Source organism: Haemorhous mexicanus, chromosome 25 (genome assembly GCF_027477595.1).
Source record: "Haemorhous mexicanus isolate bHaeMex1 chromosome 25, bHaeMex1.pri, whole genome shotgun sequence".
In the NCBI taxonomy this organism is placed as follows: domain Eukaryota; kingdom Metazoa; phylum Chordata; class Aves; order Passeriformes; family Fringillidae; genus Haemorhous; species Haemorhous mexicanus.
Genome location: NC_082365.1, coordinates 1601512 through 1624258, shown reverse-complemented (window position 1 = coordinate 1624258; position 22747 = coordinate 1601512). Strand labels below are relative to the sequence as shown.

Genomic DNA, 22747 nt, shown 5'->3' with positions numbered 1-22747 from the left:
CTGGGCTGAAGAAAATGAAGGAAGGGCAGATCCAGGTGCGTGCCCAACACCTGGCAGGACCAGCAGTGTTGGGTGAGAACCGTCCTGGCTGTGCTGTCACACGGTGCAGAGGTGGGGCTGGGCTCTCTGGAGCCAGCTTGCTGGAATGCCAAGAGGTCCGGGCAGCGTGCTGGAATGCCGAGCGATCGGATCGCTGGTAAATGACGGAGCCGGGGCTGCCGGACGCGAGCCTGGGGTCCCCATAACACAGAAACGGCGAGACGAAGCCCCTGCCATGGTTTGCCTCTCTCAGGACTGCTGGGGAGGAAGAGCACAAGCCCTTCTTCTCCGCTGCTGCAGTCTGTGCTTCCTTTGTCTTGTGTGTCTTCCCGCGGACAGCCACTCTGCCTGGGCTCCTGCTGCTTTCCCGAGCATCCACCGTGTCCGAGCTGGCTCGGCTGCATGAAGCTGTTTTCTCTCAGGCTGCTCCGTGCTCCCCGCTGAGCCGGGGCTGTGTCCAGAGGTGTGTGGATGAGAGGACTGACACAGCTCCGCTCCCTTCCCTCACACCTGAGAGAGACTGCCTGGGAATGCCTCGGGTGGAAGTTTGCTGCTCTCCTCCCGCCCCCTTCCGCTGAGCCGAGGAGTGGATCCGCATCCCCATGGGGTTGGGCTTCATGTGCTTGCCTGGCGAGGAACTCACGAGCCCTGACAGCAGTGCCTGTGATCTCAGCGCCCCAGCAGCACCTCTGAATCTTTGCCCGGGCGAGGAGTTTCTTTCCTGAGTGTGAACTGCAGTACAGATTTGCACCCGGAGCCCGCCGAGGCAGCGCGAGCTCGTTGTCCATGCTCTGTGCACACAAGAGGAATTGTCTGCCCGCTGATTTGTTGTACTCTGAGCATAATTTTTTGAGTTTCTTTATGGTAATGACTATGATGTGGCAATGCCATCTGTCCTCCTCAGAGTGCCGCTGCTACCGCCTGAACGGTTTCTCCCTGTTCAAGCGGCTGCCGATTCCTCTCTCGTCAGGTTCGCGGATGCTGGAGCAGAGCGTCGGGGAGTGGCTGGAGTCCATCGGCCTGCAGCAGTACGAGAGCAAGCTGCTCCTGAATGGCTTTGATGATGTTCGCTTCCTGGTGAGTGCCCCCAGGGACCTCGGCCTCTGGGGGATGCCTTGGCCAAAGCTTCCCGCCTTGCCGATGCCCCGAGTGGGCACCGGGCAGAGCCGGGTTCTGCCGCCCACCAGGATGGTGTTGGGGGTGTAGGAGGTTGGGCAGAAGGAATTCGATGAGGGTTATGTTGGGTTTTTGCATTTAATTCAGGTGTGATTGGTTTTCTTGCTAAAATTTTATTTCTTCTGCCCGCTAAATCTTTACTGTCCAGTTTACTCCAGAAATGGGAACTGAAATTTGCTGGTTTTTTGATGGAAGCCCTGAGCAGTCTGTGCTCTGGGCTGTGAAGGAGGCAGCAGACCTCTTGTTGGAACTGTACTTGCTCAGAACATGCAGGCAGTATGTTAATGAGCTGTACCTAATTGCACTGACACTGTTGGCTCTGAAACCTAATGATGACGACATGGTAATGCTCAGGGTTGAGGGGTTTTAATAACCAGTGTTGAAACTTAAAGCAGCACGGTTCAGCATCCCTGTTTGTGCTGGGGCTGTTTGGAGATGTCACAACAAATTTAAATGAAATAACCTTGTAGATCCTCTTGGGATCCCCTTTTGAGGGATCTGTGATCATTGTGGGGTTGATGGTAGCTCTCAGCCAGCAGCTGCAGATAGAACACCTTTCCCTTGCCTGCCCAGGTGTGATCTACCCCAGTGAGCTCAAAACTCCAGTAGCAAAGGTTCCTGTGTGTGTGTCCCTCTGTGTGGTGGTGTTGGGTACATGGTAGGATTTGCTGTCTTCATGGCTGGATGTTTTTCTCCCCTGTCCAGTGCTGGGTGGCTGCTCCCAGTGCAGCAGTTGGCTGCTGCTGGATTTAGGGGATGCGACACTCATTTGCTCATTCCTCTTAAATTTAAAAGGTCAAATAATTTCACAAAGATTTTGTGCAAACCCCAGCTGATTTCCATTTTGCTGCTTATCTCCTTTCCTAGGGAGTTGACCCTGGCACCCATGCCAACCCTGGCTTTAAATCCATTTATCCCAGCCCTGAGAACTCCAAGCTAATACATTAGCACTGCAGGAAAGTTGAATTATTTAGAATCTTGCCCTCTGTGTTGTTCCTTGCCTTCAGCTTCTGGTACTGAGGGAGCAAAACCTCCAGATAGAGCACAAGTGAGGAACAGGTAGTTAATTTGGTTCTAGTGATGTTTTTGATGTTTTTGGATGAATTATTAAAACTGCTGTGAACACTGAAGTTGGGCAGAGCAGGGGCTCAGGACACCAAGCTCTGAGTGTTGGGCTGCCCAGTCCTCTTCTCTGCACAACCATTGCTTTATTGGCTGCCCCTTCCAGTCTCTAACAGAGAATATTCCAAACTGAGAGTGTTAATTTCCTGAAATTGAACAGTTTCTATGAAAGGATTAGTCCCTCTTAGGGCCTCACTGTGTTCAATATTTCAAGGTCCAAAGAACGCTGGGTAATGGCTTGCAAATCACCAGGTGGGTTATGAGGTTAATTAAGTTTTAGTAGCCTAAACTAGGAGATTGGAGTCTTTTGATATGAAAACACGTGTTTTCTGTGCAGGATTTTGCATTGCATTGCTCTCTGCTCCAAGAGCTGCAGGGTGTTCAGGCGTACCAGGATGGTCCCTTTGCTCTGGGATCCCCAGGAGCTTTTTGGGGGCAAACCAGCTTTGCAGGAGAAGAGTGTTCAGTGTGCAGAGATTGTGTAGCTACAGAGCAGGGCAGTGTCTTAAAAGAGCCCTTTAATTACTGAAGAAGATACTCAGCCTGCAGTAGATAACTCAGAGGAGGGTTTAAAACAGTCTGACAAGGCACCAGGATGCCTGGTGCTGTTCTTCACGTGAGAACCAGGGTTTAAAGTTCCCTTTTTGCCCCCAGTGTGGGACAGGGTTATAAGAGACTCAGACTGGAGGTGCTGGGCTTGCTGGTACTCTGGTGGCCTGTACTGCAGCTGGGTCTGCTTTCAGGAATTTCTAATTCCCTGGATATTTTCAGCTGGCTCCTGTGTTAATCTATGCCCCATGTCACAAGAGCCTTTACCCCCAGGTAGGGAAATGATTCATGAGCACACTGTGTGTAAAGGGAGTTTGAAAAGTGCTCTGTAAATATATTTGGTTCTTAATTAGATGTTAATATAGGAAGGCAGAAACATGTGTTGTTTCCAAAAATAATAATTCCGTTATTTTCAGAACTCCAGGAACTGGGGATTAGGGGATTAGCTGTGCTCCAGCCACGTGCTGGCTGCCTCACTGGACAGGCTGCAGCTGGAGTGGGCAGCAGGGAGATCATGAGGGTCCTGCTCCTCTTGGGGGCTGCTGACCAACAACTGAGAGGGACTCAGGGACCCCCAGCTCCTGCAGGTGACAGTGGGAGCCACGAGTGTCTCACAGGCTGTGCTGTGGAAGGGAAAGGTGCTTTGGAGCCTTCTCTCTGCTCCTGGGAACTCCCAGCTCTGCATCTGGGACAAAGTTTGTCTTGATCAAGCACTGGCTTCACTCGGGGGTGGATATTGCTGGCAGAAGTCAGCAGGATTTTTGGGACATGGATGTGACGTGACGTTGGAGCGCCTCGTCCATCTACGTGTTCCTGGGAAGGGACCAAAGTCTACACAGATCTTGGATTGTGTAATCTTTTGGCTTGATTGAGGGAAGAAAGGGGTGATAAAAGATGAGTTTAGGTAGCTTAGCTTTCCAAAACGCTGGAGTTCTCTTCCCACCTCTGCATATTGGCCCACATCTCTGTGTCTGCAGAAATTCTTCTATTCCCTTCAAGTTTCCTACAGTAGCCGCACTGTGTTTATGGACTAGGCAGGGAAGAGGCTTTCCCTGTTATTCTGCCACTCTCAAGCACAAACCCCACTGTCCAAGACAGCAGCTTCTTTCCCTCACCCTCTGCATTGCCACCAAGTGACCTTCATGGCCAGCACCACTGCTGCGGGGCAGTCAGACTGGACACTCAGCTGCTGCTTTTCATGTGGAGCTGGAATTGGGCAGCAGCCTGTGCAGGCAGCTGGGATTAGGAACAGCTCAAGTGGAGATAGTGCTTCCAATCCTCCTCCTCTGCTCTGCAGCCCACTGGGATTCCTTCATCAGAGGGGAAAGTTTATTTGTGCAGTGGGTGAACACAGCCGCGGCGAAGCTGCTGGCAGTGGCTGTGCTGTCCTTGACTTAGCAAAAATACAGCTCTGCAAGTAGGATAAAACCCTCAGCAGCACTGCCTGCCAAATGTGAACAGCTCCAGTGAACCAGGAATGCCCACCCCACCACCCAGGAGGAGCAGCACTGCTGCCTCCCACGTGGAGGAACGCGGCCCCGTAGCACACGCCGAGTTCCAGGAGCCTCATTGCCTCATCCCTCACCAGAGGAGGGGAATGAAAGGTCAGATCACAAAACTGCAGCAGTGAGTGAAAAGTGTCATCCAGAAAAGTGCACAATAAATGGACTTAATTGTCCTTGGCGGGCAATGAGCTGGGAGAGCAGGAAAAATGTCACAGGAATATGGACCAAGAGGGATTCTGCTGCTCCTGGAGCTTGGCCCCATCATGTCTGCTGTGCTCACCAGTGCATCTGCCACAGATGCCCCTTTTGGGAAGTCCAAAATGCATAGGAATTTGATTTTGGGATGCCCGGTGCATTCCTGGTCCCTGCAGCAAGCAGAGATTAACCCAGGGAAACGACAGGCTGGACTTTGCCTGTCTGGAGAGGGGAAGGACGTGGCCACTGTAATGAGAAGGAATTGCAATAACTGATGGCGGAATTCCTCCGCAGAAGTGGGAAGGAAATGCCATTACCTGTTCCCTCACAGGGTGTTTTGTGATCCCACAGATCCCATAAATGTATCTGAGATGCTTGCAAAAGCTTTCTCCTTCCCCTGGAGGGTGGGATCTTGCTGCTGCCCCACAGCTTCCCCTGGGCTGACATCTGAGAAGGGCAAACCCCGCGTGCTCTGGCAGTTGTACCACTGTTCTGGAGTTGAACTTTTTATTCAGTTCAAAGATGTTTAGATTCACAAATGAGCAGGTAAAAGAGAACATAAACCATTTTTTATGGCTTTTTTTTTATTGTTCCAGCCTGGATTCCCATGGAGTGTGTGGAAAGCAGCTAATGCTGATTCAATGAGACAGCGTCAGAAAGGGAAATCTGTTCTCTGTGTGTAGTGCCCTGGGCTCCTCTGGGGGATTTTATTTATTTTTTTATAATTGGGGAGAAGTGGTAGAAAAATGATGGTGGTGGAAGAATGGGGTGTCTGCAAATAATTTAGAGTACTGACATGAATGTGATTCAGTGCAATTCAGGGCCATGTTAGACTAGCCTGCGGTGATGTTTGCTAACGGAACAGCCTTTCCTTCCCCTTCTCCTCTCCGTGTGTGCAGGCAAAACCAGGATAAATGTGGAGTTGAGGCCTTGGCTCAGGTTGGCTCACCTTGGCTGGGGTGTGAGCCAAGCTCAACACCTCTCATGCCTTCCCAGGCTGAGGACAGCCCCAGTCCACATCTGACAAAGCCAGGTCTCCTTTGCTCTTCAGATCCTGGGGTTTGGGTGTGGGCTGACATCTGCACAATCCTCATTCTCACCTGGTACCTGCCCTGCTGGAGCACTGGCATCTCCTGTGTCCTCAGTCACTCAGCTCTGCCTGATCCAGTTCCGAATGGCCCAGCTTGGCACACAGCTCCTGGTCCCCTGGGCAGCAGCCAGGCTTTGGACATGCTCTGGGAATGTGTCTGCCCCTGAGCTTTTTTCTATTTTCATATAGAACTTGTCATTTTATAGTAGCCATTCGGGGAAAACTGCACTGACACATTCCAGTAGCTGTTTGCACCCAGGAATGATCTGTGAGGGGCCACCAGAGACCCCTGATGGGGTTTTACTGCATCTGCTCTTGTTGAAACACAGCAAGAACGTGGCCTGACCACAGCTGGTGCAGGGATTTTCATGCAGATTCAGGTGAGCTCTGTGTAGCTCATGCCTGGGCTGTCAGGCTGGAACTGGAGCAAGCTCTCCTCAGCTGGGCAGAAGCTCTGGGTGGCTGTTTCTGGATTTGGTCACTGCTGTCAGCCCCCAGGAACACGTGCCAGTGTCCCCAGACTGGCAGTGCAGCACTAAATGAGCCCCTAAGAGGGGAGTTGGACCCTGGGGTAAGGGTCTCTGCCAAGCCCCTGAGTGGGAATCACTTCATTCAATTAAATGGATTTTGTTTGACACCTCCCCAGTGGGTTCTGGCTGGTCCTTGGGAGGTTCCCAAGGACTGTGCTTTATCCACCATGGTAGGGGTGTTTGGGTTGTCTTTGAAGAGAATGCTGAGAGCAGAGGCATGCAGGGATCTGGGGTTGAAGGAAGTTTGAGGATCTTGGGAAATGGCAGAGCTGTGCCAAAGCTCCCTGGATAATAGGAATGGACTCCACGGGGAGCAGAGAGGTTGGAGTGGATTTTGAGGAGCAAAGTGGGTGGACCAGAACTGACAATTTAGAGGATACTTATGTTTGATTCATTAGTAGCTCCAGGCCCCATAAACATTAAAAAAACCATTAAAGTTGCAGTTAATTTTTTTTTTTCTCTCAATAAAATTGCCTGAACTTGACAACCATGACCGATTCCCTCTGTTGCCATTGTCACGCTGCCAGTCTGCATGGGGAAGAAAATTAAAAATGAAGTGGCTGTGTGCTAATCTCAGATTTATTGTAGGGTTTTGTGTATGAGCCCCTTTCCCCGTTGATGCTCTGTGAAGAGCTGGGGCTTCCTCATCGTGCCTGTGGCCAAACAGATCCTTTCCCCTGCTTTCCACTCAAGTGCCCCAGACTGCAGATGCTTTTAAGGGAAGGCACCAAACTCCACAGATCACAAACACAGATTTGTATGATCAAATGGGGTCCCCCTGCTCTAGGTGTGCCCAGCTGTGAGCTGGACACATCTCCATCTCTGCCGAAAGCAGAGCAGCAGCAGTGACAGCAGAATCTTCAACAAGATGCAAATTGTCTCGGATGCACTGAGGGGAAAAAGAAAAAGTGCACACAAAGCTCTTTGTATGCACAGAGAGCTTTCATCTGTCTCTCTGCTTGGGGTGTCTGCAGGAGCCTTTGGAGTCTGGGAATGCTGTGTTTGGGTTTTGCATCTGTTGCTTTCTGGAGCAGACCCATCCTGGTGCCATCCTGCCCGTGCAGGGTGTGCCAGGGCAGCGCTGCCCTCGGGTCCCTGCAGGGAGCACTCACTGCCCCAGGCCCTTCCTTAGCTGGAGCCTGGAACAGGAGCATGGACGGACGCCAGGCTCTGGGGAAGAAGCAGCATCTGAAAATTGGGTAGTTAAGTGCCTGCAGAGTGTCCTGCTGGAGGAAGAATCTGGCAGATTTCAGCAGTGCTGCCTTTGGCTCAGTCCCTTTGGGGTCACCTCGGTAGCAGGAGGGGATGCTGCCTTCTGCCAGGTAACCTCTGACTGTTTTTTCCTCCTTTAATGAGAAACCTGGAGCCTCACAGGCTGTTTAACTACAGTGCAGGCAGTGAGGTGTGACTAAAGCCAAGCCTTTTTTGAAGAACTCGTGTCTCTGCAGGCAGGTCAGCTGCACCAGCATCCCACAGGGCTCCCAGTGGGGACAGGGGTCACTGGCAGATCCCTGCCCTCCCTCGGGGCAGGGTGGAGGGCAGAGACAGGGCTCAGGAGTTCCCTCATGGTGGTGGGTACTGGGAGGGGGCTCTGTTTTCCTGGGAGGAAGCTGAAGACTGTGTTGGGGGATGAAGGGCCTTCTGACTGCCTGGCAGCCAGTCTGTGCCAGCTGGGAGCCAGGGTGGGACTCAGCCTACCCAGCTCCAGGTGTCAGACTGGGCTGATGCTTCAGCTCTTTGAGCAGCCAGAGTTGCTCTGCCCCAGGTGATGCATTTCACCTTCCCTGGCTGAGCCCAGGTTGGGGCTGGTTCCTGACAGAGCACATGGTGAGATGTTGGGGTGAAGGAGCTGTTGGGTGTCCCTCACTGCCCCAAAGTGTGGGTGACAGTGAGAGCTCTGGCCCAGGCCAGCCCTGAGCCTCCCTGGCTCTGCTCAGCCCCACGGAGCTGGGGCACCCAGGAGGAACATGCAGGGTAAAAGCACTTGTCACAAGGAGTGAAATCGGAAACACGTCTTGGGAAAGTCTTTTTGACTGTAATTGGCAAGTCTGAGGCTGCTGCTGGAGGCTCCTGGAGGACTGGGCTGATGGCAGAGCACATCCTGGAGCTCTGCTCTTCCCGCTGAGCACGTCCTGAGAGGACCTGGGGAGGGGCTGGTGGGAGCTGGGGCTGCCCTGTGGCCAGCACCGAAGGGAACCTTTGGGTCAAACCAAAAAGCAGCAGTGGCCCCTGCAGAGCAGCTCTGCTCCTTGGCTCTTGCCTGAGGGCATGTTGAGTGCAGAGAGGTTTAAAGTCTGGCTCCTCTGTGTGGCTGGCAAAGGTTAAAAGATCTCTGGTGTCTTTGTATTTAATTCTCTCTTTTAGTGGCAGATTATTGTTTTGCATGGGAGTTGAAATCCAGATGGGTTTGAAGGACATTTCTCCTGCACCAGGGGCTGGAGTGATTTGTTCAGAGCTGCTATGCTTTGTCTATCCTTGTTAAGTACCCAGAGAATACGACTGCCACCGAGGGAATTTAATGTGACACATAAAAATAAGGAGTGCAGGAGAAAGCTGTAGGCTTCACAGTGTTTAACTACCTTCTAGCCTTGCTACAGAGCAAGCAATTTTCTTTGAGTTTCAGATGCCAAAGGTGGGAGAACACCTACTGCCCTGCCTTGGGGCTGGCACTGGTGCCCTGTGGGAGAGCGAGAGCCACCAGCTCTGTGCTGCTCGTGTGGAATCATGGCCATGCCAAAGGGGATTAGCACCAAAAAGGGCTCAACACTGGAAAGTGAGCATGAGTGAAAGTGTAAATAGGATCAGCAAGCTTGTTTAGTTTTTATACGTGAAAATTACTCATTGCCATTGTCACAGCTCATTTGGCTGCTGACTGTTCCTGCTGTCCGGGTGGCACCAAGGGAAAGGCTGGCTGTGAGCTCTGCCCTTGCCAGCATCTTCCCTGCACTACCCCAACTTCAGCCCTGGCTTTCTGCAGGGGGATGGAGCCACAGAGTACCAAGATGGGCAGGTCAAGGGAGCAGAGCAGGCCCAAGCATTGGGAACTGCAGGTTTCAGGTACCTGGGCTGTGCCATGCTGTGGGCACTTCAGTCCCTCCCTCTTCCTCCCCCTCACAGGGCAGTAATAATTTGCTTTCCAAACCTGTGAGAGAAATCCCATCACTTGCTCTGGCCCTCTTTGTCCGTTTCAAAAAGCCCTTTCCAAGCCATCTCTCTCTGGGAGATGAATGCCTTGCACACATACTGTGTTCCTGCCAGGTGAGGTGTCTGTCAGGGGAGTTAATCCCCATTAATCCCTTCCCTCCCCCCCTGAGCCAAGCACACAATCCCCTGCTGTTACAGGAATGCACATTAAATGTGGCTCTTTGGCTTAAAATTCATGAACAAGAAAGGGGAGGGGATGTTTCCATCTTTCTGGTGGGATGCTGCTGCCCACCAGCCGGAGGTCACTGCCCTGGCAGCAGCAGCTCCTCGTGTTAATCACTGGGAGTTTGTTCCCAGTCCAAGAGAGTTGCAGCTTGTGCACCAAATGGGCAGCCTGGAGCTTTCAGCAGCAACCTGCCTCTTCTTACTCACTGATTTTGTTCATTTGAGGGGTGCACAGAACAGTTCATGTGATGTGGTTCCATCAGGTGAGCCCCTGGTGTCCCTTGGTCTCGCTCACAGGCTCTGGGGTGCAGGGCAGATGGGTCTGGCCATGGTCTGGTGTGCACAGAGGCTCTGGGGCAGTGGCAGAAGCTCTTCCCAGCACAATGGCCTTAACTGGCACAGTCTGTGAACTGGCCTTTGAGGGAAAACACAGAATGAACCCCTCCCCATTGGCTGCAGAGCCATTTAGCCCAGACTTTTCTGTTGTTTAAACAACTCTCAGACAAATAAATGCCTTTGTGCCGTGGCTGTCAGCTCAGGCTCTGCTCTCCAGGAATGAGCTGTGTGGGATCTAACCTGCCAAGGGAGGGGGAGGCAGAGGAGCCCCATCAGGGGTGTTGAGGCCTCTGCCTCCTGCCACCCACTGCTCATTTGCTGTTTGCTAAATGACTAGTGTGGGCTGCAGGGCAGAGAGATCTCTGGGCATCTCTTATCTCTGGTGTTAATTCCCTGTTTCCCTGAACACTCCTCTGTGGCCGAGGGAAGGGCAGCTCCAGGGTGGAGAGCCATGTGCTATCCTGCTCTGCTGTCACCACACCTGCCATGGAAGTGGCAGTGATGAGCAGAGCAGCTGCTGGCGTGGCCGGGAGCAAGGACACGCTCAGGAGGAGGCTGCTCTGGGCCAGCTCACTGCATTTAAAGCAGGTAGCACTCAGCAAAGCACACGTGCTGAAATCCCACAAAAGCATGGATGGGAAGGGGCAGGAAGCCCTTGTTGCCCTTTATGGTAGGTGCCTGGCAATCTCACCTGCCCTCACCTTCCCTGCGGCCGGCCTTAATTGGGTTTCTCTTATAAAACCAAAATGTGGAGCAGTGAAGCGCTGTCGGCACACACCTGCTGGGACTCTGGGGAGCAGAGGGAGGCAGGGCCAGGGAGGGGTCTGGGCTGGGGCTGGAGCCTTCAGTCACACAGCAGAGTGGCTCTGCCAGGTGTGGGAGACGTGTCCTGCTGAGCTCTGCCCAGGTAGGAGGGCAGGGAAGCAGGTTGTGACAGAGGCTTTTAAAGGGGGGTGGAGTCCATGTGCTTCTGCTCTGCAGGGGGGAAGGGGGCAGAAAATGGGTTTTAACAGCACAGTGTGAGGTTGAGCAGATCCCAGAGGCCCTGCTCGGCCAAGGAGGGGGCTGGGGTTTGCCTGGGCTGTTACAGGATGTTTAAAGCTTCTGTGTGTCGTCCCATGCCCCGGGGCTAAGGGCTGGAAGTGTCTCCCAGAGCAGGGAAGGGAGGGCAGTGCTCCGTGTGCTCGTGTCAGCCCTCTGTGTGCCCAAGGTCGGTACGTGGGGCAGAGCTCCCAGCCTTGGAAGCCTTCCTTATCCTCCTCCTCCTCCTCCTCCTCCTCCTCCTGCTGCTTCCAAGGCATGCTGGAGGTCAAGTCAGGAAGGTGCCCTAACTGTGTGATGTCCATTCACACACCTGTGTGGCTCCTGTTGTCCCCTGCTCCCATGTCACTCCCTGCTGTCCCCACAGGGCTGTAATGTCATGGAGGACCAGGACCTTCGGGATATCGGGATCGGGGACCCGCAGCACCGGCGGAAGCTGCTCCAGGCTGCTCGCTCCCTCCCCAAGGTCAGCACACGAGGATGGGCACTGCCAGGCATGGCTGTGAGCACAGGGGACACAACAGCCAGACTCTGCATCTCCAGGGCTGTGGGAAGGGTCTGGGGAATAGCAGGGAGGAGGAGGAGGAGTATACTGCTCTTCCAGGCTGTGTGGATGGTGGTAGCTCCATGCTGGGACTCTTCTCTCCCAGTCTTGATCCCAAGCACATTCTTTGTACAGTGCTTTTGTTACTGGCTAGTGGAGATAGTGATGGCCTGTAAACTGATTTTCATTGACCCCATATCCCTTGGGATCCCAGCTCCTGCAGCTTTTAACACCTTTCTTGTGCTTTCACAGTTGAAACCGCTGGGCTGTGATGGGAATAGCCAGCCATCAGTTCCTGCATGGCTCGACTCCTTGGGGCTGCAGGATTACATCCAGTCCTTCCTCTCGAGTGGCTACAGCTCTATCGACACTGTGAAAAACCTCTGGGAGCTTGAGATAGTGAATGTGAGTGTCACCTCTCTCCTGCCAGGGCAACAAGGTCCTGCCCTCTTCCTTGGGAATGGCACTTGCTACAAGTCTCTCAGAGTAGCTCTGTGCCCGTGGTGACCCTGATCTCTCCCTGCAGGTGCTGAAAGTGAACCTGCTGGGCCATCGGAAGCGGATCATCGCCTCACTGGCAGACAGACCCTACGAGGAGCCACCAGCCAAGCCACCACGGTTCTCACAGCTGAGAGTGAGTCCCTGCTCGTGGCTCCCTGCCTGACTTGTGTGTCAGTGCTGGGAGAAATCTTGCCATGGCCACTGGTGTCCATACAGCTGCTCACTTCATCCTCTCCAGCCACCCAGGGGCAGCCTTGTGCCCCTTATGCAGGGACAACCTTGCAGTGAGTGGGGCAAGGTAATTCCAGCCCTTGCAGGTCAGCCCCTGGGTGCTGACCCCATGGGAAAGGTCAGGCTGCCCCTTGGGATGAGGTGCCTGCACTGAAGGGGTGCAGGGTGCCACTCCCACCTCTGCCCTGCACAGAAGGGAGTTCTGAGCCCACTTTCTTGCCCTTGTTTCCTGGTCAGAGATGTGGGAGCTTTCAGCAGGCAGGAGTGACCCAGCCCAGCTGGAGAGGGGCTGCAGCTGGGACTTGGTGTTTGATTGCACCCTTGGGATCCGGAGCCCTCTCCCTGGCCTGGCTGGGCTGAGAGCTCCTGCTCTTGCTGCCAAATAACACTCGACAGGATGTGTGGATGTTGATTTTTGCTGCAGGAGTGGCAGCATTTGGATGTCAGGCCCTTGTTACGGGGCTTGGCTGGGAGGGAAGCATCACATTCCCCATTCTGCCTGAAAATTGGCTTTTGAGAGCTGAGTTTGGCAGAAGCTGCTGGGCTCAGAGCGACCCTGAGCTCAGGAATGGGATAGCGTGTCGTGCTGCCTCCTCCCAGAGATTGCTAATCAGCTTCCTGGAGCAGGAATTGGAGTGATTAGAGTTTACCCAACCTAAACATCTGGTCCTTGCCCTGCTGCAGAGCTCTGCCCTCTTGGATTCCCAAGCCTTTCCAACCCAAACAGCCTCAGCTGAAGCGAGCTGGACTGCTGTGTTTGCTGACATGATATTCTTTAGGAGCTGGGTTCAAGTGTGAGAACAGAGAGAGCTCACACTGGTGCTGCACTGGGAGGGTGCCCAGTACAGACCCACTGCCCTGTGCCAGGCAGCAGGAGCCCAGGAGGGACCAGCAGCCAAGGAAGGCTCTGCACTGTGAGCCGGGCGAGACTGAAGGCAGCAGCGGGGCTGAGCAGGGAGAGGCTGCTCCGGTGCGGCTCAGCTGATTGAGATGCTGCCCGGGGAGGCTGCCTGGGAGAATGGGCCATTTGCAGCATTTCCTGGCGCTGCAGCTGGTGAGCTCCAGCGCTGGCTGCGGCGCGGGGGGCGGGCGGACGTCAATGGCAAATCAAGCGAATGCTTTGAATGGGACTAATGCGGCCACAGCTGTGCCGAGGCTCTGGCCGTGCCTGCGGGCCCTGGGCGCGCTCTGGCGGCGGCTCCCGGCGCTCCTCTGCTGGGGTGGCTGATCATCATCGCCCTCGGGTGCTTAGCTTAGTGCTTTAGGGGAGCCCACCCCTCTGGAATCAGCTTGCCCCCAGCCCAGCGTGTCCCCTGCCCTCCTAGGGTGAGCTCTGAGAGGCAGAGGCGTGCTGAGCACAAAGGGCTGAGTACATTGCTGAAACCATCCTGGAGCAAATCAGGTGTCTCATGCAGAAGGTAAAGGGTGGGATTGGCACTGAGGCAGGAGCCCCCAGAGCAGGAGCTGACCCCTTAGTCCACTCAATGCACCCTGTGTTGCGCAGTGTAGAGGGAGTGATGGGGGGCACAGCACAGCCCAAGCTGACTGGGACCCTTTGTGGTGTTTGCTCCTTCCAGTGCCAGGATTTGATGTCCCAGACGTCATCTCCCCTGAGCCAGAACGACTCCTGCACAGGCAGATCTGCTGATCTCCTGCTGCCCTCGGGGGACACTGCCAAGAGGCAGCACGATCGTGGCACTGAGGTTGCTCCCTACTCCAGAGCTGAGCGCTACAAAGCACAGGTTAGTGGGTGTTTTTGTGTGTCCTGGGGGCCCTCTGCACAGGCTCTCCCATCTCTGGAGCCAGGGAGAAGGGAGGATGCTGCAGGGAGGGAGCTGGTCAGGCTCAGCTTCCCTCAGACATTAGAGTCAGCAGCTCCTTTATGCCTCAGTTTCACCTCAATAATCCATGGCTCACACTTCCATCAGCACTGGCACCTTAACCCCATGTGCTGCCTCCACCCAGCTCCTGGGGGATTTGGCCATTGCCAACCTCAATCCCCTTAGCTCAAAGAGCCCCATTAAGAGCTGTTCCAACCCACTGTGGCTTCACATCTGTGCTTGTTCCATGCAGGAGGACCGTCGGGAGTCCAGGCTCACCCTGCGCCCCCCCAGCCTGGCAGCCCCCTATGCCCCTGTTCAAAACTGGCAGCACCAGCCTGAGAAGCTCATCTTCGAGTCCTGCGGGTACGAGGCCAACGTAAGTGGCTTTTGGTTTGTGGGGGTGGCGAGGATGAGGAGCTCTGGGCTCTCAGGGCAGTGTCATTGCCTTGGGATTGGCAGGATTTAACATCTCTCCCTCCTTCACACAGTACTTGGGCTCCATGTTGATCAAAGACCTCCGAGGGACAGAGTCTACCCAGGACGCCTGTGCCAAGATGAGGGTACGGAGACCCTGGGGCCGGGGGCTTCACTTGCAGCCTCTGGGGGGTGATGTGGGTTGGGGAGGGGGGACCTCAGTGGCTCCCCAAATCCTGTCCACCAAACAGGCAGTGCCTTTGTCTCTGGTGAACTGCCCCTTCCCAACATTGTTCCCAGTACCCAGAGGGTTTGGGAGAGTGTGTGTTTTCACTGGGGAAGTGGTGGCTGGGTTCTCTTCAGATCCTTGTCTCTTCCCCTCTGCTTCTACCAGGAGCTAACTTTCCTCCTCCTGGTCCCAGATCCCCAAAACTTCCTGTACAGGCCTGGAGGTCTCTGGGGTGGGGGTAAAGAGGGAGCATCCATTCACAGTTGGTCACTTGAATATTCTCATTTCTGAAGAAATCCACGGAGCACATGAAGAAGATCCCAACCATAATCCTGTCCATCACATACAAAGGGGTGAAGTTCATCGATGCCTCCAACAAGGTGAGCTGCAGATGCCTCAGAGTCGGTGTCTGGAGGGACACAGCCTGCAATCCCACTTGCCTGGGGGCTGCAGGTCACTTTTTGTGGCTCCAGAAGCCACAACTAGTCCTGGGGGAGAATACCTGGGTGGTGATGATCACCTGAGTGCCAAAGGCTTGGCAGACTGGCTGCTTGTGGATCACGTTGCCATTTATTCCTGCCATGGGAGGGAGCTGGGACTGGTCTGGCTGGGAGATCCCCCCCCACCTTCCCTGTCCCCAGGACACCCACCACAGCCACTGTCTGCTGGGTGTATTTGCCATCCCCAGAAGGGTGACGGGTGCTTGTGGTTGACCCCGGCAGAATGTCATTGCTGAGCACGAGATCCGGAACATCTCCTGTGCTGCCCAGGACCCTGAGGATCTCTGCACGTTTGCCTACATCACCAAGGACCTGCAGACCAGCCATCACTACTGCCATGTTTTCAGCACTGTGGATGTGGTGAGTGCATTGTTATGTCACATCTCCTGGTCCTTCACAGCCCATTTGTTTCATCCCTCAGCTTTATTGGCTAGTCACAGACTGCTCCTTCCCAGGGTTCTTTCACCCATTTTTACCGTGAAGTAGTCTTGGTTCCAAATGCCTGTCCTTTGGACCTCTGTGGACAAAGAGAATATTTGTCTGGTTTCATTACTGCCATCTCCAGCGCTGAATAAAGCAGGGCAGGAACTTTCCCTCCTGGGGAATGTGCTGTGCACAAACCCCTAACATGCTCTCAATTATGTTGAGCATAATGGGCTGATTTAACAACTCAGAGAAGGTAGAAGTGTGATTTGCTGTAATACTTGGGCAGAATTAAAATTGCACAAGACTTTTGGGCTATTTTTCTTTATGCTGCTGAACTGCAGTGCTGGTGGGGCTTTACAGGTGGGTAGAGGGCCCTGGGGCAGGCAGCATGGTCCCAGCTCCCCCACATCTGGAGCTCAGTGGCTTTGCCAGGGACACAGCAGGATGTGACCTGCTGATGGGAACGTCTGTGACCCCATAGCAGCTTCTGAGCACAAGGGGGACTGTGTACAGGGTGATCTGACAGCTTTGTGTTCTCTGTGTTCTCTCCAAGAACCTGACGTACGAGATCATCCTCACGTTGGGGCAGGCATTCGAGGTCGCCTACCAGCTCGCCCTGCAAGCCCAGAGAGCAAAGCCTCTGGGTGCTGGAGCAGGAGAAATGATTGAAACAAAATCTTCCAAACCGGTGCCTAAACCACGAGCAGGCATGAGGAAATCCGCGGTACGTGGGTAGGGCAGGAGCGACCTGCTGGGCTGAGCTGGGGGCTCTTGTGGGCACCACACCCCTACACCTCCCCTGGGTGGTGGGGGGAGCCCAGCTGTGGTCCAGGTGCCTGTCCTGCTGCTGGCACTGCAGGTCTGTGTCTGTCAGTTCTGCTGTGGGGCTGGGGCTTCTCCTGGTAGCAGAAGTGCAGGCAGAGGTGGAAATAGCTCAGGTGGGATGGGGGTTTAGTGTCCTGCTGGGTCCAGCACAAGCTTCCATGTGCAAACCCTGCAGAACTGCAGCCAGATACGTAGGTGAGCTGCAGTATGGGATTCCCCATAACCAAAACCAGCCAAGACTGGAGCTGCTGAGGAGCAGGGACTGCTGCACAAGCCACTGCCTTCCTTTAATGTCTCCTTTTGTCTGTGTTCTGCTTGCTCCCCCCGCTCAGGTGCCGCTCCCTCCCGACACCCGCTGTTGTTACTGTCACACCTGTACAACTCACCGCCCCTCCTACCTGCCGCTGCAGTCTGTTAGTCCTGGAGCGAAGGTCTTTACCCTTCTTCCTGCCATCCTCCATTCCAAACCGACCCGGGCTGCCTCCCCACTTCCTGTATCTCCTGCTGTGCCCCCGTGTCCTGCCTCGCTGTTGTTCATCCCCATGCTCATTCTGGCCCACACCAGGGGTTCGGATGAACCCCGGGGATCTGCTGCTCCCACCCGCCCCTGCTGATGCAGTGTGGCAGCTCTCAGCTAACCTCACTGCTCCTGCTGGGGTGGTAACTTCCCCGTGGCACCCTGATTTAGCAGGACAAGAGGAAAGAGCCGTGCTTGGTCAAGAGGGTGAATCACGTGGGAGCTCACCTGCCAGGAGCTGTCTCCCTCTGTCCCATTTCTGTAGCACTCCATTTTTCATGCCTGTTTGAGATGAGCAAAGCTGTCGCTGATGGTGACAGGGACTCACAGCCTAATGCAGGGATTCATCTTGGGGTGCTGGGTTGAGACTGACGTGGCCAGACACATTTTAGCTGTGAAGGACTCAAATGCTCCCCAGCAAGAGCTGCTTCCTTGCACACGTGCACATTTTTGGGAGGGGCAGTAGGCAGGCAGGCGCTCCATGCTTTGAGTCCCTGCTCGTTCTGTCCCAGCAGCACAGGTGTCCTAAGATGCCCTTTCTCTCCTTATTTTCTAGTTGGATCCCCCTGAAGTGGACCAAGACTCCCAGTCTCATGCCAGTGTCTCCTGGGTCGTGGACCCCAAGCAGGACTCCAAGCGGACCCTCAGCACTAAGTATGAGACCACTATCTTCTAAAGCAAACGCCCGTGTCCGCCCCGTCTAACCGTGCCTTTGCGATCTGATCTGTCTGCTCTTCTAAACTCCCTCTTCCTCCAGCTGCTCGCCCTGAGCCCGCCTAGGCACCGCATCCGAGGCAGCAGCACTTAGGAGACTGTAGACTTAAACGGCTTTTGTACCTGCTGAACACTGTGAATCTCCTTACTCGGAAACAAGGGTAACACGCTGTAGCTGCCTGCCAGGCGGGAGGAGCAGAGGGCAGGCTGGCAGGCGGAGTTGTGGATCCAGGAAAGCCGCCCACCGTTTTCACGTCTTCCCCCCTCGCTCTGGCACTGTGAATCCCTGGGGCAATGTGATACTCCCCAGGCCTTTTTTTTTCTATCTCACCTTGTCTTTGGACTGATGGAGACCTCTTGTCTCTACGGTGCACACACTTTCTCCTCCTAGATCCTCCTCTTCCCGACTGAGCCGCGGCTGTGTACTGTTCAGTGAACTCACCTCTCCTTCCTGCCAGTCGAACCGACTCTAACCACTGTGATGCTCTCTGCAAATAACACACGGGCACTTCCATTTCCTCATGGCCACCTTTGCCCAGTCTCCTTCCTCAAGGCCCAGTGCAGAACTTGCTCTGGGTGGTGGGGGAGCATTGGTTTGGGCTGGGTGTGATCGTTCCCACTGTGAGCTCTGTCCCCTTGGACAGGACGGGGGGTTTGGTTGCATGCATTTCACTCCTTTGTAGGTTTTTCTTTCCCTCATAGTCCTTGTGTTTACACTCACCAGACTTCTCCTGAAAGCTGGGTGTAGTTCTCAAGTGGCAGCCTGTGGTTAAGCTTCCAAAGGCACATGTTGTTGTTAGCCCCAGGATGGGGAGGGGAGGTGTCAGCTGGGCACCACAAGCAGCATCAGCAGGGAGAGGTCAGGGAGCAGCCCTAGGTTATTTGCCCCTGGTGTTAGGGCCCAGTAGCATTTTGTCTGAGTTTTGCTGTGCTTTGGAGCTGCTGCCTCAGATCTTCCATTTCCCCTCACCTGCAGTGAAATCTGATGTTTCAAAGTCCTTACTTAGCTCTTTCTCAGGAATGAGTTTGATCTCCCAGGTCATTTGTGACTTAATGGCAAACTGACCTCATACTGAGGGCTCAGCCAGTGGGAACCCAGTGAGAGGACTAAAAGTAAAAGTTGTCTTAAAGCAAAAACCATTAAGGAAAGCTCAGTCTAGTACATACATTTCATATGCCACAGAGTCCCTGACACAGAGTCAGCACTGCTCAGGGCCTGCAGTGCCACCCTAACAGCCCAGGCCTTGTGGACAGCAGAACATTGCTGTGCCTGAGGCGCTCCGGGAGGTTGGGTTTGGGTTCCATCAGCACTTCTCCAAGCTCCAAGAGTGCCCTGAAGGTTTCTGTGTCCCTCTAAGAGAAACTCACTCCCTGGTGTGGGTGGCAGAGCAGTTTCTATGTGGAGTGTTCACCACGCAGCTGCCACACGTCCCCCCATTGTCAGAGGCTCTGAGCTCTTCATCTCCCCCTGCTCTCAGCTGGGAAGGGCAGGTCCCTCCACCCCCCTAAATCCGGGTCAGGAGAGCATGTGCCTTTCTTAGGGTGACCAAACCCAGCAGGGATCACAGGCAGCCCTTCCCAAACCACGCCACTGCCGTTCTGTGTCCGTAGCCCTGACGGTTTTTGTGTCCCATCTCGGGGCTGTTCGCCTGGCCTTTCCCAGCACGTGTTTTTGTGTGACTCAGAAATTCATTCCATTATCTTCCTTTCTGTTTGCCTCTGCGAAGCTGAGCTCCGGGCAGCCGTCTCCTACCACGGGATGTAGTAGCGGGGCAGAGACCTGGGACGCAGTGGCCTCCTGACATGAAGATCATCTCCCTCTGGCACGGGTGGCTGCCTCAGAGTGGGTGCGTGGCTGCTCGGTGAGGGCTGCCAGAGCACAGGGGGGAAGGGACCCAGCCTCCGCCGAGGAAAGCTGCTCATCTCCATTCCTAGCAAAGGAAAACTCGAGACTCGGAGGCCAAGAGCGATGTCGCCTTTCCTAGTTTGAGACAAAACATCTTTTGACCCGTTTCTTTTTTAACCAAGTGACACAGAGCAAATCTGGTTCATGGTTTCAATGTAGCGCTGCAGCTTTTTGGTGAGGAAAAAGAAAAACCAACAGATTTTTATTTGCTGAGAATCCCGCAGTCCGGCGAGGAGCATGATAGAAAGTCTTGGCAGGGACGTGGTGTGCACATTTCTGATGGTACTTACTCTGCTTCAGCTCTGGGTGAACAGGAGAGAACGCCAAATTCCTGGAGATCGCTTCCTCCTGTGTGAGAACCTGGTAGGGTAAGTCTGCATCCTGTTCTCCAAGCCACTCCACGCTTTTGTAGCAAATGGAAGTAAGTTGAGGAAGAGAATCTGCGAAGGATCTTTCACCCCAGAGCAGCTGTGGCCAATATCCCCGATGGTACAAAGCTTCCTTATCCCCCGAACTGTCGTGTTGCAATACTTGACATTTCTATGGCAAGGACCCTGTTTCTTCCCATTTCCGCACTGAATTCCTGGGGACGACTCCCTGCTCCAGCCTCTGTGCACCTGTCTTGTTTTTAAATGCAGTTATGCCCTGAAGGGTTGGGGTTTTTTTAAGTATATTCAATTGTGATTTAGCACTTTTTTGATACTAGCTCATTATTTAATTAGTGCAACCGTTTCAGAAGATGAACAAATAAGGAGTTAAATTTTGGGCATTACACTGAAACAGTCCATCCCCAAGGATAAACCACATCAGCCTGAGGGTGGCTTGGCCCATCCGAGCCCAGTGTCCCCAAAGACACCACCTCAGAGGTGTTGTGTGCTTGCTTTTATTCTGAATTACAGAGCGTTTCACAGTGGTTTGGGCTGTGACTGACGTGTTTTCAGACTGTTCCCCTCTGGGGAGAATGTTAAAATGGTTGTGATTTGAATTCTTGAGATGCAGAATGCAGCGCAGTGCGTCTGTCGTGATCTCGTCAGGCCCTGTCAGGGCTGTGGGACCTGCTGCTGCACGGGAACGCTGTGCCCAGTAATTCCTGTTTAACTCCACTTGCTGCTGTATTGTCAGGATTTCCTTTAGTCTCTCTCACCAGTGAGGCTGGGAGGGAAGTGAACCATAATCCCAAGGGCACAGACCTGTAAAGGATTGGGAAGGGGGAGTGGAGATTTTGGGTTAAGTCAATGAATTTAGGAAACCTAACATTCCTTGTTATGCACATGTTGCAATTCATACTGGTGTAAATGTAAATATTTGGTGTGTTGGCAACAAGTCTTTGGTGAGATTGCAAATTGAACCTCTGCTTGGGAGGAGGGACACCTTTCCTTTCTGACACGTGAGCTTTTTTGGAGGTTGGCTTGGAGGTAACGTGGTGATGAAGACTTCAATCTTCAGGCACTGGGCTCGGTGACCCTGGTGGTCCATTCCAGCCCCACGTGTAAACCTGTGGTTGTCTTTAGTGATCCATTCTTTAGCCAGATACTTCCTTTCTCACCTTTCTCACAGACAGAGCAGTTGTTTTGGCAGTTCAGTGTGGTGGGGTCTCTCGAGGGACTCAGTGCTGGAGACTGACCCTGGGCTGTGCCAGTTGTTGGCTCCTGGCCACCCTCACCCACCCACTGTGCAGTATTCGGGCTCTTCCTCCCTGCAGGGTTTTGTGCTATCTGGAGGAAACTGCCCCAAATTTCTGGTGCTGAACATGACATTGCATCCAGCTGCATCTGCTGTATTACCTGCCCAGGAGGAGTCGGGGCTCCTCTGTTCCTCTCTTTAAAGACAGATTGTGTTTCACAGACTTTGGTTTGTGGGCTGAGCCCTCACTCACGGCTGGCAAACAGAGTTGCCAAGTTTTGTCTTTCTTTTTATAGGAGGGGATGATTTTTTTTTCAAATTGAAGATGCTTTATCCTTTTTTTATTTTGTGTTTACAAAGAAAAAAAAACAGCGCTAACCTTAGCTGCTCAACTGACTTTAAACTTGCTTTGGGATTGTTCTTTTTAGAAGAAATTATGCAACTTTTTTGGGGTACACGCCTGTCCCCCCTCCCAGGGAGAAGATGCAGCACCTTCCAGGCTGTACCTGTAGTGAAGTCTGTACCTTCAGGAGGCTGCTGAGACGCAGAGCAGATGCCAAAAAGCCCCAAACACGTCCAGCTCTGTGTGCAGCTGAGGGGGAGCCAATGCTTTAATGCTCCTTCCACCCACCTCAGAAGTTTCCAGCAGCAGCAGCAGCATTTCCCTGGCTCTGCTCAGATCCTGTTTTGGAGCTGGCACAGCGCTCACAACGCTGCCGTGTTGCAAAGGTCTCCCTTTTAGATCTCACATTGGTATTACCTTAAATTTTTTTCTCCCAAAAGAAAAGTACCTGTGCTGTTCTCGCTAAGTCAACCCAGCTCAGACATTTTTCTTACCCACAGAAGAATAACCTGGGATTCCCTGACAGGGCAGAGACAGTCGAGTTCAGTTTGCAATGTGGACATTTTTGCTAATTGTGATGTATGGCAGTGGGGCTGATTTGTAATACAAATGTTATTTAATCTGTCTGTATTTTGATACTTGAATTTCCTTTTATTTCCTGTATATACAATTGTTAATCTGTTCAAATTTGTCTGAATTTTAAACATCTTGTGGTACCAAACATAACCAATCTGTGCAACGACATAGACTGACCTCACTACAACAAGGCGAGATTGTAAATATTCCTGGGCTTCCAGCAGTCGTTTTGTTGTTTTCATAATTGTACAACTTAGAACAGACCGAATTAATAAACAACCTTAGACACACGTGTGTGCTCTTGTGTGGGGCCCCAGTGTTGTGCCCAAGTCCTGCTGGGGGTCTGTGTCAAAGCAGGGCAGTTCTCATCCTGCAGGCACTGGCTGGGGGGGTTTGGGAGCTTTGGTTGAAGCTGCTTTTTCTGCAGTCAGTCATAATGACCCAAACATTGAATAATGTTATTTTGAGTCTAATTTATGCATAAAATCACATCCAAATGTTCCGTTAAAGACAGCACGAGGGTCTGCAGCCATTGTGGGTGTATTCTACACGGGATGGAGGGTTAGAAAAACTCATTTTTACCCCCACTAAAGTACATCTGCAAGGACTGTGTCCCTGGGGGC

General features: G+C 53.4%; 1 protein-coding gene across 5 annotated transcripts in view; it reads left to right on the top strand.

Moving 5' to 3' along the window:
• ANKS1A (ankyrin repeat and sterile alpha motif domain containing 1A) overlaps positions 1–22414 on the top strand; it is a 72817-nt gene extending 50403 nt beyond the window's left edge. For 3 of the 5 annotated variants that reach the window (XM_059867679.1, XM_059867676.1, XM_059867680.1), the window contains 11 exons: positions 1010–1116; positions 11320–11418; positions 11749–11901; positions 12023–12130; positions 13806–13970; positions 14302–14427; positions 14540–14611; positions 14988–15074; positions 15417–15554; positions 16174–16344; positions 17519–22414. In XM_059867679.1, coding sequence (XP_059723662.1) covers positions 1010–1116; positions 11320–11418; positions 11749–11901; positions 12023–12130; positions 13806–13970; positions 14302–14427; positions 14540–14611; positions 14988–15074; positions 15417–15554; positions 16174–16344; positions 17519–17638 — 1346 coding nt within the window. In that variant the 3' untranslated portion in view covers positions 17639–22414. The remainder of the gene's footprint in view (positions 1–1009; positions 1117–11319; positions 11419–11748; positions 11902–12022; positions 12131–13805; positions 13971–14301; positions 14428–14539; positions 14612–14987; positions 15075–15416; positions 15555–16173; positions 16345–17518) is intronic. The other 2 variants (XM_059867678.1, XM_059867677.1) reach the window with 2 other exon arrangements.
• Positions 22415–22747: the final 333 nt, after the last annotated feature.